Here is an 18407-nt window from a genome sequence, read left to right on the forward strand (position 1 = left end):
CTGCCATTACAGTAGCTCTGGCAACACCTTTTTTAAATCTAATACCCTCCAATGTTTCCCCTTAACTTTTCCCTTTCACCCTTGACTCATGTCCTCTGGTTTGTATCTCTACTTGTATTTACTCTGTCTATTCCCCCTCATCATTTTAAATACCTTTATCATATTTCCCCTCATTCTTCTATGCTCTAGGGAATAAAGTCCTAACCTGTTTAACCTTTTCCTGCAACTTAGCTGCTGAAGTCTGGGAAACATCCCAGTAAATCTTCTCTGTACTCTTTCTATCTTATTGATATTTTTCCTGTAGTTCGGTGATCAAAACTGCACACCATTCTCCAAATTTGGCCTCACCAATGTCTTATCCAACTTTACCATAACATCCTAACTCCTATACTCAATTCCTCTACTTATGATGGTTTGACCTAGGATTTTGTAAGTTACAATGGTACGATAGAGATGCACATTCTAATGAAAATACTCTACCTGTACTTGGTACTGTAGTTCCACAATTCACCACATGGTGGTGTTGGTGTGACTGGTTACTGGTTATCGTGCAACGGCTGATGGATGCTTTGGCTGGCGTTGTATTTTATAATTGTTTTTTTTCAGTGTGGAATAAAAGGTATTCAACATAGTTTTTTTTAGATAAATTTGCCCAACTGTAGGCTACGGTAAATGGTCTGAGCACATCTAAGCTAGGCTATGATGATCGGTAGGTACTGTATTCTTTTTCAACTTACGCTGGGTTTATCGGAATGTAACCCCATCGTAAGTAGAGGTACACCTATAATTGGGTAAAAGGCAGATAAAATGGTTTGACGTTGCTAAATTTGATGCAATCAAGGTGGTAATTATTGTTTCAACCAATTCATGGTGTTCGAGTCAGTGATGCTAACTTCAGATTGTAAGGCCTCGCAATTTTTGTGGAAAGCTTAAAAAATCCCTGAAATTTGAAATAAAAAGATAATGCTGGAAATACTCTGCAGGTCAGTTAGCATGGGTGGAAAGAAACTGCTTCAGGTTGACCTTTCATCAGAATTGGGTAGGAGAGATGATGATGTGAAATTGCTGTATTCAGTGGCAGCTAAAAAGGTCTGATAAAGATTTGTTGATCATAGTTCTCTCTGAATGAGATGCAAATAGGATTTAAATGAAAACTGAGGCAGAGAAGAAAATAAGGGGTTAGAAAACAAAACTAGAAATGTAAATCGAGAAACAAAACAATACAGATGCTGGATATTTTTCAGAAGGTCAGATGAAACGCGAGGAATAGGAGAGATGTTGATTATCTTTCCTAAGAACTGGCTAGCTGTGATACAAACAGAAAAGGCCAGTATCTGAAATTGTTGAAATCAGTGTTATGTTTTGAGAGCTGTAATTTGGCCAAAAATGCAGTATCTTAGAGAGTTTGCATTGGAACGTGATATAATAGTGTAAAAGGCAAAGAGCTTAGTGAGGGAGAGGAAGGGCAAGATTAACCTTGTTTTGTGTGGTGGCCACCAAATCTGTAATTAGTTTATTCTATGTGGGGGGGCTTGATTTATTCATTTGGAATTTTGTAGCCAACGGGAAGAATTTTTTTATTACTTGGAACTGGCTGGAGTTGCTCTCTAGCTTTGGATGCTGAAGCTAGAGAGGGTAACAACTAACCAGCATCTCTTTCCCTTGGTGTTTATTTTGGAATCTGTCTATTTCTGTGTTCCTTGAGCACTTGTGGAACTGTGCTGAATATTTTTTTTCAGAAACGTGCAAGTCAAAAGAAGCATGCTTGTTGGTCCCTTTTTTTTACTTCCTTGAACTCTCTCAGAATCCCACAGCATGTACTTTGTGACTTGTGAATTTTCTTCTGCCCATTCTTTTGACCTTTGTATCATTATCACTTCCAGGTTTTAACCACCACCAATCTCCTGGTCACCTAACCAACACTGGTCTTTATGCTCCCCAAGTTCCATTGCCATCTGGACAACCACCTCCACCTCCGGTGCTACCTTCTCCTTTCTTCACACCTGGGATGATGAACTATGGAAATCCCAGTTATCCATACCCAACTGGAGGTCTCCCACCTCACATTTATCCGACTACTCAGGTGAGAACTCGTGCACTTGATTACTAAGCAAGAGTTCATAGATCAGGACATGTAATCTTTCAGTTGTTATTCGTATGGAATTTTTTTAACCATAAAAACAAATCATTAAGTATGTTTGCAGCTAATGGAAATGTTACTTTTCATGTTCTTTATTCTCAAGAAATAATTTCAGAACAAATGCCAGAATTGTAAAGAAAATGGAGAGTAATCCAAGTTATGGGCACTTCAATTCTTAGCATCTTGTATTAGTGTCTGTTTGTCCAAAAAAATAGATTTCATTTATTTCAGGGCTTCCTGTAAGATACAACAATAGTGTACAAATTCTGACTAAGCTGAGGTAGCAGAATTTGCATTAATTCATCAAAGCATCCACTGACCTTTATTCCAAGTATTTACTGCCCTACTTGTGCAAAATAATAAACGTCAGACTTTTACTCTAAGTTGTAAGCCATTGTTCAATATTTTTTCACTCACTACAAAAAAATGACTTCTTAAGAAGTATAGTTTATTGTTTGATCTTGCACATTTGAAATTGAAAATTAATTTATGTTCTCAGGCCCAATCTCAGGTCTTTGGTGGAGTCACTTATTATAACACTGTACAGCAGCAGGTCCTGCCAAAGCCATCACCTCCAAGAAGACAATCGCAGCCTGTTACTGTTAAACCACCGCCACCTGAGGTACTTGATTCCTTCGTCGCCTGGTTTTCGTGCATCATCTGAAGCTGCATTCATGCAGATGACTTCTGTAAATTAATACTATGTCTGTTACTATTTCCCCTCTCTCTTCCTCTTCTCTCCTCACTTTCCTCCTTTGTTTACTTTATCCACTCTCTCCCTTTCATCAAAGATTCATACTTCATTTTGTTCTTTTCATCCCAACCGGTGCTGTTCTTAAGCTAGGTGTTGGGGCTACAAGACCATAAGAGATGGGTGCAGACATAGGTTATACTGCCCATCGAGTCTGCCCCACCATTTAATCATGAGCTGATCCATTTTTCAACTCCCCTCCACTGCCTGGCCTTCTCCCCATAATCTTTGATGGCTCTCCCTCTCCCAAAATCTTACCCTGAATTTTCTTTTTCCAATTGGTTTTATACATGTTAAACAATGCAAATGTTAAACATTAATATCTTTTTTATAAGAGCTGGCCTATTTTTAGCAACTGTTCTGCACTGAGAGCTATGGATAGAGATGCCATTTAAAATAAAGCAACATCAAGGGCTTTCCTGTTAACCATCGGCTATGATTCTCAAATGTGCAATCTTTGAAGTTTTGATGCCAGCCAGTGAGGACATTTGATTAACTTTTGTTTCTCATGATTAATAAATAGAAAGGTTGCACATTTGAGAATCACAGCCTTTAGTTTTTATATTTTTTTGTTCCTGCCCAATCAATGTCCTGTGGACTTCATTTACCTGAGGATTGTAAATGTAGAATCTCCTACCTTGGAGAGCAATAAGTGCTCACAGTTGAGAACAAACATGAATATCAATAACTTTTGAATACCAGGAGTTCAAAGATCTTTAAATTGACCGGAGGCATTATTAGCCATGATCTTAAATTTAGACATGCAGCACAGTAACAGGCCCTTTCGGCCCACGAGCCCATGCTGCTCAATTGCACCCAATGGTAGGAGGAAACCAGGCCATCTGGAGGAAACCCACGCAGACATGGGGAGAATCTATAAACTCCTTAAAGACAGCTCGGGATTTGAACCCCAGTCCTGATTGCTGGTGTTGTACCAACTTTGCATCAACTGTGCCACCCACTTTTTAATCTTGTTGTATAATAGAGCAGGCTTAAGGGCTGGAAGTCCTATTTAGCATATTCTTGGGGCTTGTGAATGGAAAGTGACCAAAGTTCAAATACCTGGGAGGTGTCATGAAGATTTCTTTAGACCATCCCAGTTGGAGTGTGATTATGTAAATCGTGATTTAGTTATCCACAAAAGTTGCATTGATTTCCTGTACTGAGCAGTTTGCACAGTGCTTCCATGTGATAAATTACTTTTATCAATGTTTTGGACTAATGTTATCTGGTCTGTTAAATGGGGTTTGAGTGGTGTCTTTAAACCTTTTAATTTTCAAAATTTAATTTAGACATACAGCACAGTAACAGGCCATTTCAGCCCATCAGTCCGTCCTGCCCAATTGACCCACACCCCCAGTACGTACTCCTGTGCAGAAATGCCCTGCTACTGTGCTGTGTGTCTAAATTAAAAATTAAAAGGTTGGCTACCCTGCTTTAAACATTAAGAGTGGGTACCACAGTGAGAATAATTATTGAGATTTGCCATACAATAATTTTCAAGGAAGAGCTTATGATGACCAGCGTATCCATCTCTTCGTAAGACGCTTAATGTTTTTGGGCACACTATAAAGAACCGTGCTGCCAGTTTCAATCTTGCACGTCTTTGTGGTACCCTATCCCAGATATCCTAAGTCTAAATTGTGCTGCTCGTGTAGTTTGTAATGAATTGGCTTTCATTTGCAGCATTTGTTTTGCAAATCTAAACATAGACCTTTGTTCCAGACTGTTGCAATCTGAAGTGCTCCTTATCTTTTTATTTCTAGGGCAGCCAAAATGAAAAGCTGAAAGAAAGGAACGAAGCTTAATATCTATGATTTGAAACTGAAATAAATTCACGTTGATAAATCTGTTCATGTGTTGGGTGTCCTGCTGGCTTGACGATGCCTCCAGTGTTGCAAAGGTTTGCGGCTCTTGTTAGACTCTGGCTGTAGGACTTGCCAGTCAGTCTCTGACGATCCTTGGTGGCTTGCCCTGTACCATTCAACAGGTTGTTGTTGAGCAGCTTTCTATTAATTTGTAAATGGTAACATTGTGGAAATCCAGCGGTGAAGATCTGATTTTAAATTTGGAGTCCTAAGTGAATGATTTCAAAATAAGTAAAGCAATCTCCCAACCACTGATCCTTCATGTTGATGGGTATTGATTCATTTCCAGGTTAATTTTCTCTCACCTTCTCTTTCCTCACCTTTCACTGCATGTTTATTAATATTTAATTCTAAAGTTTCTTAAAATGACTACTCCCCCCCCCCCAGTGTTTAGTGATATATGGGGAAGTGGTTTAACCTGCTTCTCTCTTTTATAAGAAAAGAGAACAAGATGTAATTTAGTTTCAAGCCTAGCATTTTGTTGTGTTCTTTCAGGCAGAGAATTGGATCAAAAACTATCCTTTATTCATCTTCAAAAGAAACTACATCATGCCTTACTTAGCCTCAAATTAGTTGTGAATGCAACTGTACCTCCATAGAAGGTGCACTATACCAAATGGTATTTTTTTTAGTACATATCCACCAAAATCCTACTCCTTGATACTGAAATATGTTTTTCTTTTACATTGAGTTGAGTTTTGCAATGAAAAATTGTTCAGTTGTGGGGAGGGGGTGGGAAGAGGGTGGTGAAATGCAGTTAGTTTGTGCTGTTTGAGATCAGATTGTGTTTATTGAATATAAAGGCAGTGTGACCATTGATATGATGAATAGAAACAGTATATATGAACAAAGTAACGATGAAGAAGAAAGGCAGGCAGGCAGGCCCAGGCATGGAAAGTTTCACTGACCAATTATTTTTTAACCCTCTGTTTAAGTCAAGACTGAAAATTATTGACATGATTAATGAATGGGGATTGAGTAGTGAATTGTAGTATTACATTATCCATTCTGCCACACAGCTTGTTTGCATTTATACGGCGTTGCTTACCCAGGGGAGTTTTTGAGGTGAAACTTATTGTATCACCACTATTACCAGGCCACTGACCTGGATGTTTTCTTGTTAGCAGACTAGAGCATTTATGCAGTTGGCTCGGATTAAGGTATCTACTACTCCTGGGGTCTGTCTAGCTTGTACCCATTAGTCGCTTAAGACTAATTGTTTATATGTTGAATGCAGAATAATGTGTGAAATTGTTACTTTGCAAAAGACATTTTCTAGTTTAAAAATGTCAAGATACTTCAGTGTAAACTTTTCTAAATGTTAAATTTTAAATTTAAATGTAATAAAAAATAATTTCATTATTTTGCCTTAAAATTTAAATGTTTGTTAATTCCACATATCAGTTGTGTGACTAATTTAGACCCCAGAACACTGTGATGGCTAGTTTTTAGAAATGGAGATTTGTAAGTAATATTTTTGTTGCCATTTGGTGGACACCGTTTAATAAAGTGTGGATAAAGGAAATAGCTTGTTTTGCCAGAATGAACATTGTCTTTCAAACTCTTGGATCAATTCTGTGCTTTTATTCATTCTCCCCCTTCACCCCCCCCCCCCCCCCCCCCAACACCCTTGTTTTGGGTGTAAGTGTTTTCTGACCATTTTCCTACTGCAGTTACTGTTTTACAAACCCTGGCATTTTCTTTCCTGAATGTAATTCCAAGCCCAGCAAGTTGCCAGATGTGGAAGATGATGCTGTGCAGCTTTTCACAATCTTGTCTATAAATGAACAGTGAATAATCTTTCCTGAAGGAGGGTACAGACCCGAAAAGTTGACTCCTACTGCTTTCCAGGAGTGCCACATAATCTGCTGTGTTTTCCCAGCGATTTTGTGTATTGCAAAAGGTCACCTTTTCAGTCATCACATCGCAGGGTGGTATGGTTGCTGTGGAGAAATGGATCAGAGGTCAATCCACAGTGTCATAAGAAAGGCAGACAGGGGATCATTGGTCTAGTTCTCTCCTCTTCCCCCCCCCCCCCCCCCCCCGCCACATATCAACATGCTCTACCGGGATTGTTGTCTGAAGAGGGTGTGTAAAATCATTGATGACCCCTTCCACCCTGCACACATCAGGGAAGAGCTACAGGAGGATCAGAACCAGCACCACCAGGCTGAGGAACAGCTTCTTCCCACGGGCAGAGAGAATGCAGAATGACCAAAGGAACTGCTCGCACGAACCATCTGAGATTCGTGTACAAAACAATATTTATTTGTATAGATAAAGTCTTGTCTTGCACATGTATTGTTTGTATAATGTCTGGTTGTGTGTCTGCATGTTTTTGCACCAAGAATCAGAGAACACTGTTTCATTGGGTTGTAGTTCTACAATGAGATGAGAATAAAGTTGAGCTTAAATGCTGCCTCAGATGTCACCAAAAACTCTAGAAATTTTCTGCAGGTGTACCAGGGCATTCTGGCTGATTGTATCATTATGATATGGAGGTGCTAATGCACAGAACCAGAGGGTTGTTAACTCAGCCTGCGATGTCATGGGCATCAGACCACACTCCATCTACAAGAGACGGTCTCTTAAGAAAGCAACCTCTATCCTTAAGGGCCTCACCACCCAGGCCATGCCCCCTTCACTCTGCTACTATCCAGTACTTTTTTTTTTGTGTACTGTTTAGTAAACTATGAAACTGACAAGTAAAGACCCCATCTTGTGAGCCACGTGGGCAAGAAGATCTTGGGTCTAGATTCCTGTATGTTTTTTTTTAAAAACTTCATTGGGAAGACTGCCATTGACATTAAAGCAGCGTTTCATTGACTGGCATCAAGGTGCCCTGATAAAACCAAGTTCAGCCAGGAAAACACAGAGATAGTTGTGGATGTTGATCTTCCCACACCCTGGACATGTTTCACAGCAGTGTCCAAAGCCCAATAATCTTGGACTGCTTCATCACCGACTTTCCTTCAACCATAAAAATCAAATACACAACAGCCACTTCCATTTGCAGTTCCATCAGGCAAATGAAACAGCCCATGTCTGCATGCAGCAAGACTGAAACAATGTCCAGGCATAAGCTGGTTTGTGGCAAATAAGATTGTGCCTTAAAAGTGCTAGGCAATGACTGTTTCCAACAAGGAAGCATCAAACCATTTGCCCTTGACGTACACTGGTGCTACCTTTATTGTTTTTATTGATTTTATTAAAGAACTTGTACAAAAAAGGTGCAATTCAATAAGATACTATTGACAGTTGCAGAAACTAAATAAGATATTCTGTATATTACTAACATGAATTGGAAATCTTATCTATAATCATATTCTAAATAGTACATAACTTTTTTAGAAAATAAACTAATAATGCAAAAAAAAAGGAAGAAAATAGCAGAGGAGATGAACTCAACCCTTTACCTAACCGTGTTGCCAGATGTTATATATAACTGGTTTTAAAAGAAAAAGGGAGTTTTTAAAAATTAATATAAAAAACTTAGAAGAGATACAAGTCAGACAATTACATTGGAGTAAAATTGTAAAGTAAGATAGTGAGTCATAAATGATCCTCATAACTTCTGGAATCTTATCTGAATGATTAATTGAATAATGAATCCTTTCCATATTCAAACAAGACATGATGTCACGCAACCCCTGACCATGAGTAGGTGGGATAACATCCTTCCATTGAAGTAAAATCGCACGCCTTGCCAAAAGAGAGGCAATAGAAGTGGCGCGACTCTGAACCAGAGACAAAGAAGAATCATTTCCTCCCATTGTACCGAACCGGCCCACCAAAGGGTTTGGTGTTAAATCTACATTGATGTGTTCCCAGCATCAACATTGCACGGATCACCATTGACCAGAAAGTTTTCTGGATCACTTACAGAAGTATTGTAGCTACATGAGCAAGTCAGAGGCTCAGTGTTAAATTTGAATTTTAAATGTTCAAATGTAACAGGCCCTTTCAGTCTACAAGCCTGGGCCACCAAATTGCACCAAATGCGTATTGAACGATGGTAGGAAAGCGGAGCCCCTGGGGAAAACCCACACAGACACAGGGAGAACATACAAGCTCCTTAGAGACAGCATGGGATTTGAACCCTGGTCCCGATCACTGGCGCCGTAACAGCGGCCCACTCGATTGGTACCCTATTTACTACTCTAAGTATTCATTCCACCATCAATCTAGTGATTGAAGTTTGTGGCATCAATAAAATGCTTTGTATAACACTTAGTCTGCTCAGGTATCATTTCGCATGGCTGCATTTCCTGTCATGAAGGAGGGCAAAGGCAGCAGCGTCTATCCTCAAGGACCCTCATCACCCAAGGTCATGCTCTCTTTGCACTGACACCAGGAAAGAGGTACAGGAGCCTGAAGATGAACGGAACAAAAAATGATCCACAGACTACCTCATTTTTTCTTTTGCACTAATTTATTTTTAAAATGTAATAGCAATTTTACACCTATAATGCTGCCACAAAATGATAAATTTCATGACACATGACAAATTTTGATTCTGAAATACCATGTCCTGCATGTATGCCTCTTAATTTGCATACCTCCCAGCTTGGAAGTATTCCCTCATCATTTCTGGGTTTAAATCTTGGAACTTGCTTCCCTCACACCCTCCAGCAGGATCATTAATGAACACGACATGCTCAATCAAATCCTCTTTTTGTCAGTGACCACCAAGTCCCAATTGATTTCTTCTGCTGGTGAACCAACAAGCCAAGTGATTCACATTCATGAATATTGAAATTAACTTTTTAAATTCCATTTTTTAAAAATTGAATTGGAGTTGAACATGTACCTGTGAATCTACAACCTGCCCCATCAGGATTCCTTGTCTGGTTACATCTAAGTCAGCATCTAAGCAGAGAGTGTGTCAAAGAGTTGGAGGGTAACCTGGTTTTGCAATGCACAAAAATGCTGGGAGAAACCAGCAGGTCACTCAGCAACTATAGAAAATAAAAGGTAGTCAACATTTTGGGTCTGAGTCCTTCAGGTTACCTCCTTCAGTAGAAGGTAACCTGTCTTTGGTGCTTAAATGTGCCCCTGGCAGGAACTATGCTTTAAATCACAATCCACGTGCTTTGATTTTTCTGAAATGCTGAGTAGTATACAAATACTGGAACAGGAATAGACAATTCAACATATGGAGCCAGTTTACTTCACAGCTGGTCCCCATTTATCTGCCCATGATCCATATTCCTTGATAAACTTGCCTGTTAAAAATCTGTGATCGCAGGGCTCAGGATTTCCTTCTCCTTGAATGAAGCTCTGCTTCCTTATTTATCTCCTCAGTGGTCTAACTCAACAAGGTTGTGGTTCCTTGTTCTATATTGACTGCCAAAACCATATCCAAAGGGCACTGGGGTTGCAGGATAATTACTGGTAGGTGTAATTGGGTGGCATATTTAAATTAAAAGGTCTCAATTCTAAACCTTTCAATGAATCGTCCCTCACATTCCAAACCAGGTTTGTGTAAGCTGCAGTCACTTAAGACTGGTACTATGAAAAGGATTCTCTGTGGGATCCACTTCAATAGATTCCCATTGACGAAGAACAGCTATTTAAGCAAGGTACTGGAGAGGAATTACCTTTGAACTACATAATAACAAGAGACAAGGAAGGCTATGTGATTGAAATCCTATCCATCTTCAGGATTGCCATCATTGAATCCCACACTGTCAATATCCTGGGGGTTATCATTGACTAGGAACTATGAGTAGGCCAGAGGCTAGGAATCCTGTGCTGAGTAACTCGCCAACTAACTCCCCAAAGCCTGTTCATCACTTCCAAGGCTCAAGATGGAATACTCTTCACTTACCTGGATGAGTGTAGTTTCAAGCTTGACACTACAGGTAGCATCTAGCTGATAGGCTCCCAATCTTCAACTATTTACATTCTCCACCACCAACACATGGTAATAGCACTTTATAGCATCTACAGCAACTCACCAAGGGTCCTTAGCACCTTCCAAGTCCACAACAGCTAGAAGGAAAGTGTAGCAAAAGCATAGGAACACTAAGTTGCTCTCTGGAAATGCTTCACTCTTCCTTCACCGTAACTGGGTCAAAAATCCTAGAACTTCCGTGTTACAGCATTGCATCATTACCTTTTTTTAAATTTTTAAAATTTTTCACACTATAAACCATATTGATCAAGATACATACATTTTCCTTCTTAAATATATAGTGTCGTTTCCTCCCCCTTCGTCCTCCCCTCCCTCCCTCCCTCCCTCCCTCACCTCCCCTCCCATTTATTTAAAGTTCAGAATATAAGATACATTAAACCCATCAAACAATGTTGTCACTCAATAAAAATAAACATCATTACCTTCTTGAGGGCAATTAAAAGCTGGTTCAGCCTACAAAGTCCACATCCTATGAATGAATGAATGATAAAAGTATGGAGGCTTGCATTCAAACTACAACCCTCAAATCAAATTTTCTAATCTACTTACAAAGGAGAAAGTGTCAAGCTATTCAGATATCAGGGCGGGACGGTTAGCATAGCGGTTAGTACAGTGCTGTTATGGTTGCCAGTGATCGGGACCGAGATTCGAATCCTGTGCTGTCTGTAAGGAGTCTGTACATTTTTTCTGTAAGGATTTCCTCCAATTCTTCAAAACGTAGCAGGGGTTGTAGGTTAATTGGGTGGCATGTGGGCCAAAAGGGCTTCTTTCTGTGTTGTGTGTCAAAATTAACACTTATTAGTAGTGCGAAAAAAGCACTCTACTCAATGTACACATATAAACAAATCAATAAAGTGCACAAGTCGGAGTCCTTAAATAAGTCCCATATTGAGTTTGTTGTCTGATGGTGGAGGGGGAGCAGCTGTTCCTGAACCTGCTGGTGCGAGTGTTCTGGCACCTATACCTCTTTCCTGATGGCAGCAGCGAGAACGGAGCGTGTGCTGGGCGGTGTGGATCCTGGATGATTGCTGCTGCCCTCCGCCACCAGTGTTCCCTGTAGATGTTCTCAATGGTGGGGATGCTGTGATGTCCTGCACTGTGGCTTAATTCTTAATGGCTTCAAAACTTTGGTACAAGGCAGTGGAAATGTGCAAGAGATAAAAGTTTTACTTGTTTTTTGTTAAACCAATTTTCAGACCAAGCATAATGGTGGAACAAAGACAGGAAGAGCACAGTCAGTCAAAGAGGATCATTGGGGAGAGAAGAGTCAACATTTCAGGTCAAGGACCTTCCATCAAAGTGTACTTTCCCTGAAAGCATGATTTGAAATTAATTCAGTGTTTCTGCTCTGAACGAAGGTTGTTTGTGCCTACTTACAGATATACTGTAAGCTTGCAAAGCATAAATTACTCACTCTGCAGATGGTGACCTTTACTTGTGCTAAATTTCTTTAATCTGGAACACTTGAAACTAAGAGCTATTTTGTGAATTCTTCACAGAAAGCTAGCTATTTCACCGTCTCTGATATTTGACTTGCTGTTCTGTTTATGTAAAAACACAATGCTGGAGAAACTCAGCAGGTCCAACAGTGTCCTTCATGTAGCAAAGATAAAAATACAGAACCAACGTTTCAGGATTGAGCCCTTCTTCAAGGTACAAACAAAATGTAGGCAGGCGCCCAAACAAAATGGTGGAGGGGAGGAGCACGGTCCCACAAGCAGGAGGTAATAAGGGAGGCCACGGACTGCTTAGGTGCTGTTTATGAGCCTGTCCTATGTCCAAATAGACAGTGGATGGACGGTAGATGGATTCTCCATCTCTCTCCACTCTCCTCCCCCACCAACCCCGGACTATCTGTATGTGGTCTCCTGCACTGTTGAAATGAGGCCAAGTGCAAAGTTGAGCAGCCACACCTCCTTCAGATCCAGCCATTTCTGCTATAAATCTGTGATCATTGCTCAATTTTTGCTCTCACTATTGATACAGCTTGAGCTGATGGATGTTCCAAAAGCCTGCAATGAGCAGCATGTTACACGCCTCTTTGGCCACTGTCCAATTCTCTATCACCCTCTCATTAACCCATCCTGCACTTCCTGCCCACAGTAACCCCTACTCTATCACAGGTATTCCATCTGTCTGTCCGCCACTTTTCCAGTTCGGACAAAACATCTCTGTTTCTCTTTCCACTGATGTTGCCCAACTTCAAGGTTCTTTTATTCAAGGTCCTTTTATTATGTACACAAAATTTGTTGACATTCGTTTGCCGCAAAGGCACACAAAGAGGCGCCACTGCTGGCCCGGTGCCCTCACCAGTAGGAGAAAGGGAGGTAAGAGAGAATCCCCGCAGAGACACAGCGTCTATGGACTCGCTGCCTGCAACCTCCGCAGCTGCATGGCCTCCTGTGTGATCCAGCGGTGAAGCAGAGTTCCTGGTTCTGAACCTCCGATACAACTACGGGCTCCTAACACTCGAGGCCTTTCTCACCTATCTCAGACCCTTTTACCTGGTTGTCACAGGCCCTTCTCCAGTGTCCCATAGCTTGGTGTGACTCCTTCAGACTCCGAGCCCCTCACTGGTCGCTGCCGTAGGGTTCTTTCCCAGGTTTCTCCATCTAGGCAGTCGTGGTGGTGGTGGTGGGGGGTGGGGGGTGGGGGGGGGGGGGGTTGGTTCTTGGTTCTTTATTCTCCAAAATATTCTGTATTGAATTTAAAATGGAGGTGGGTTGTGTTCTCCCACTCTGGTACCCTGAGCCTGTTTGCTATTCCCAGGAGCTTGCACCCCTCCTTGTCTGCTGCCAAGCATGGGAGCCACCATCTTGGGTACAGACCAATTAAAACCATTTAAATCTGCTCTCCCACATCTACAGCAACACCCCTGTTTTTGAGAGTTCCCAGCATTTTGTTGTCTTAATTTCAGATATCCAGGGCATCTGTGCAGCATTTGGTTAGCTGAAGACTGACATGTGAAGAGGAGGGTAAACCATTCAGCACTGAATCTCCTCTTCCATTGAACAAAGTCATGGCCACCCAATCCTTACCTCACAATAGTGGGGACCGTGCAATGATGTAAATTCCAGGGGAATTTCAGCTTCGCACTGTACGGTGAGGTGCTGCCTTGGTGGGTGACAGAGCAATTGGTAAGGCACCCTGCCTTATCTAGCCACCTTCCATGCAACCATAGAACTTAAGGCACAGAAACAGACCCCCCTTGGCCCTTCTAGACTGTGCAGAACCATTTTATGTTGCCTAGTCCCACTGACCTGCACCCAGTCCATGGCCCTCCATACCCTTCCCATCCGTGTACCTGTCCAAATTCTTCTTAAATGTTAAAATTGAGCCCGCATTCACCATTTCAGCTGGCAGCTTGTTCCACACCCCCACCACTCTCTGTGTGAAGATGTTCCCCCTAAACTTTTCTCCTTTCACCCTTAACCCATGTCATCTGGTTGTATCTCACCTACCCTCAGTGGAAAAAGCCCATCTACATTTACTCTGTGTATACCCCTCATAATTTTAAATACCTCGATCAAATCTTCCCTCATTCTTCTATGCTCCAGGGAATAAGGACCTAACCAGTTTAACCTTTCCCTGTAACTCAGTTCCTGAGGTCTGGGCAACATCCTAGTAAATCGTCTGTACACTCTTTCAATCTTACTGTTATCTTTCCTGTAGTTAGGTGACCAAAACTGAACACAATACTCCAAATTTAGCTTCACAAAAGTCTTATACAACTTTACCATAACATCCCAACTCCTGTACTCAGTAATTTGATTTATGAAGGCCAATATGCCAAAAACTGTCTTTACAACCCTATCTACCTGTGACAGCACTTTCAGGGAATTATGTATCTGTATTCCCAGATCCCTCTGTTCTACTGTACTCCTCAGTGCCCTGCCATTTACCATGCATGTCCTTTCTTGGTTTGTCCTTCCAAAATGCAATACCTCATTAAATTCCATCTGCCATTTTTCAGCCCATTTTTCCAGCTGGTCCAGATTCCTCTGCAAACCCCTCCAATCTTATTGTTATCTGCAAACTTGCTGATCCAATTTACAACATTATTATCCAGATCACTGATGGAGGTGACAAACAACAATGGTCCCTCCACCGATCCCTGAGGCACACCACTAGTCACAGGCCTCCAGTCTGAGAAGCAATCATCCACTACTTCTCTCTGGCTTCTCCCACCCAGCATTGTTGAATCCAGTTTACTACTTCGCCTTGAATTCCAAGCATCTAAACCTTCCTGACTAACCTCCCATGTGGGGCCTTGTCTAAGGTCTTATTAAGTCCACGTAGACAATATCCACAGCCTTTCCTTCATCATCTTTCCTGGTAACCTCCTTGAAAAATTCAATCAGATTGGTTAAACTCAACCTACCACGTACAAAGGCATTGTTGACTATCCCTCATCAGTCCCTGGCTATCTGATCTCTTAGAACACCTTGCAATAATTTATCTACTTCTGATATCAGGCTCACTGGCCTAGCATTTCCAGGATTACTTTTGGACCCTTTTTTAAACAACATGAGCTACCCTCCAATCCTTTGGCACCTCACCTGTGATTAAGGACATTTAAAATTTTTCTGCCAAAACCCCTCCAATTTCTACATTAGCCTCCCTCAATGTCTGAGGGAATATCTTGTCAGACCCTGGGGATTTATCCACCCTTATTTGCTTTCAGCCAGCAAGCATATACTCCTTGTGTTTTATCTGTATGGGTTCCATGACCTCACTGCTTGTTTTCCTTACTTCCCTCAACTCTGTGCCTGTTTACTGAGTGAATACTGATGTAAAAAAAAAACATTTAAGATCTCCCCCATCTTTTTGGTTTCATACATAGCCGAGCACTCTGGTCTCCTAATATACCTGTAGAAACCCATAGGATTTCTATTCACATCGTCTTCCAAAGCAAACTCATATCTTACTGATTTGTCCAGCCTGCTTGTGGTTTCCTCAAAAAATTGCAGTAGGTTTGTCAGTCAAGATTTCCCCTTCAGGCCTATTTTGTCATGTAACTCCAAGAACTCTGCAACTTCATGCTTGACAATCAACTGCAATAACTTCCTAACCCCAAATGTTAGGCTAACTAGTCTATAATTTCTGCTGTTTCCCTCCCTTTTTAAATGGCAAAGTGATCTTTGCTGTTTTCCAGTCCTCTGGGACCATACCGGAATCTATTGATTCTTGGAAGATCATTACCAATGCCTCATCTCCGTAGCTACTTCTAACAGAACCCAAAAGTGCATTCCATTCGGCCCTTTCGGCCCATGAACCCATGTTGCTCAAATAAACTATTTTGTCTATAAAGTGGTACCATATTATAAAAACTCATCCATTCGGCAGCAAGGCTAGTGTGACGGTTAGTGCAACACTGTTACAGCACCAGTGATTGGGACTGGGGTTCAAAACTGCGCTGTCTCTAAGGAGTTTGTACATTCTTCTCTTGTCTGTGTGGGATTTCCCCAGGGGCTCCGGTTTCCTCTTACACTTCCAAAATATACCAGGGGTTGTAGGTCAATTGGGTGTAATTGGGTGGCACGGACTCGTGGGCCGAAAGGGCCTGTTACTGTGCTGTATGTCTAAATTTGAATTAAAAATTAAATTAAACTAAATTGAAATGAAATTATGTTGTCTGATTTCTGCAATGCTTTCCTAGCAAGGGGAATTATAGATGGTCAATAAAGTCCAGTGGTGATGCCACCCAAGAAACTAACTCCAAGTCAGTCACTCTTGTTCACTCCAATACTCCCATTTATCTATCACTCTTCATCCAAACTTCCATGGATCGAACCACTTCCACCAAAGTACAGGCTTCAGTATTCTTAATTTGTTTTTATAAACCGTCTTTAGTTTTATACAGTCTAACTTATACGGCAATCATGTCCATGCACTTAAATTTCATCCTGTGGAATGAAGGGATATGGTTGAAGAGGCAGGTCGGAGAATATGAGCAGAATGGCTCGTTGAATGGCAGAACAGGCTTGATGGGCCGAATAGCCAACTCCTGCTCCCATTCCTTGCGTTCTTATTGTCTCTGAACCTCTTTGTTGCCTACATTTCTTTGCAATATGGTATCTCCAAGAAAATTTCTCTAAACTTTTTATCTTCAAGTCTCCTCCCAATGTTTTTTTTGAGGCATCTGTTTTCTTTTTCTAACTCCTCATGATATCTGCAGTGCTGAACCAGGCAAGAGCAAAATTTTACTATGAGGTGATTGAATTTATCTCTTCCCACTAAGCATGACCAGACACAAAATTGTTTACTGATGTCTTGGCTCTATAGCCTTGCAATGTTTTGGGGATTTTTGGGAACTCTGTTCACTTTTGATTTTACCGTTGCTCTCGTGACATTTGTTTGCAGTGCCTTTCGAGTGCTACAGAGGCAAATAAACTTGACAAGCAGGATTTTCTTTGGTTACAGATTTTTTAAAAATTCCCTGACAGATATGATTCATTTGCTGTGCCTCTTTAATAGATTTAAGTATGTGAGTTTCCCTGGTTTGTGGTAACATTTAAAATTTGACATCAAGAATGTTGATCGAATCACTTCCATCAAAGTACAGATTTCAGTATTCTTAGTTTTTTTTTAAAAAAAACCCTCTTTAGTTTTATTCAATCCAGCTTATTCAACAATCATGTCCATGGACTTAAATTTCATCTTGGGGAATTAAAGGAAAATTTGTTGTGGAAAAATCCTTGATAATAAAAACGACAGAAGTCTTTCTCTCTTCCTTCCAAATGTTGGGAAGACTAAAAATGTTCTCTTCAGCACCTGTAATAAACTTTGTTCACAGGCCACCAACTTCATCCATCTCCCTGGTGATGGACTGAAACTGTTCTCCGCTTTGGTACCATACTTAACCTCGAGTTGAGGATTCCTATCACCTTTGTCACTAGCATCTCTGTAACATCGTCCTACTGTACTCTGACTTTACTCACAGGTTGCCCGAACCCACTTGTGGCCCATGCTGCTCGAGATGTAGACTGAACAAATCTCATACACCCCCAGACAACCTCCAACAATTACTCTTTGTAAAACTGAAACCACCACGCATCTCTGCTGCTCCCCAGACCTAACGCACTCTACCAGGCTTGTCCATCCAGCCTATAGTATCGAGCATTCAAATTAAATAAGGCCTTAATTTTAAAATTCTCATCCTTGACTTCAAATCCTTTCATGGTCTCACCTCTCCCTAACTCTATATCATCCTCTAGCCCCCTAAAGTCTCCAATTCTGACCTCTTACTCTTCTGTGAACTTAATTACAACAGTCCTTGCAACTGAGCCTTCAGCTAACAAAATCATAGTCCAGAATTTCCTGCCTAATTCCCCCTGGATCTGTAACTTTCTCTGTTTCTTCCATCCCTTTTGTAGACTTTCTCCCCCGTTGGGCTTTGGACCATTGACAAGACTCATCCAGTGGCAGATTAACCATTTGGCTGAGTAGGCTGAAGCCTAGGGGCGCAGAGGTAAGGGGTTACACCATGTAACCACTTGTCAATGTGGGCTCACGTTATGGTCCACCATCAATCAAGGCTTGTGGGAGTACTGCATTCACCTGTCAATCAGCCGTGGGGTCTCAGTCCCACATTGGCAGTTTCAGAACCATGGCATGCATCGAAGAAAAATTTTCCATGTTAGGATCCAAATATCATTTGGACTGTCTGGGTCACCAGTGTAGCGAAGTTTTCTATACTGAGCTACTATAGAGGTCGACATACACGTTATG

At 41.2% G+C, this 18407-nt stretch overlaps 1 protein-coding gene across 3 annotated transcripts in view; it reads left to right on the plus strand.

Moving 5' to 3' along the window:
• Positions 1–6284, plus strand: part of casc3 (casc3 exon junction complex subunit) — a 43522-nt gene extending 37238 nt beyond the window's left edge. For all 3 annotated transcript variants that reach the window (XM_069906824.1, XM_069906823.1, XM_069906826.1), the window contains exons 11-13: positions 1884–2083; positions 2640–2762; positions 4658–6284. In XM_069906824.1, the coding sequence (XP_069762925.1) occupies positions 1884–2083; positions 2640–2762; positions 4658–4699 (365 nt within the window). In that variant the 3' untranslated portion in view covers positions 4700–6284. The remainder of the gene's footprint in view (positions 1–1883; positions 2084–2639; positions 2763–4657) is intronic.
• The last annotated feature ends 12123 nt before the right edge of the window (positions 6285–18407 follow it).

The sequence above is a fragment of the Narcine bancroftii genome, chromosome 12 (assembly GCF_036971445.1).
Source record: "Narcine bancroftii isolate sNarBan1 chromosome 12, sNarBan1.hap1, whole genome shotgun sequence".
Taxonomy (NCBI): Eukaryota; Metazoa; Chordata; class Chondrichthyes; order Torpediniformes; family Narcinidae; genus Narcine; species Narcine bancroftii.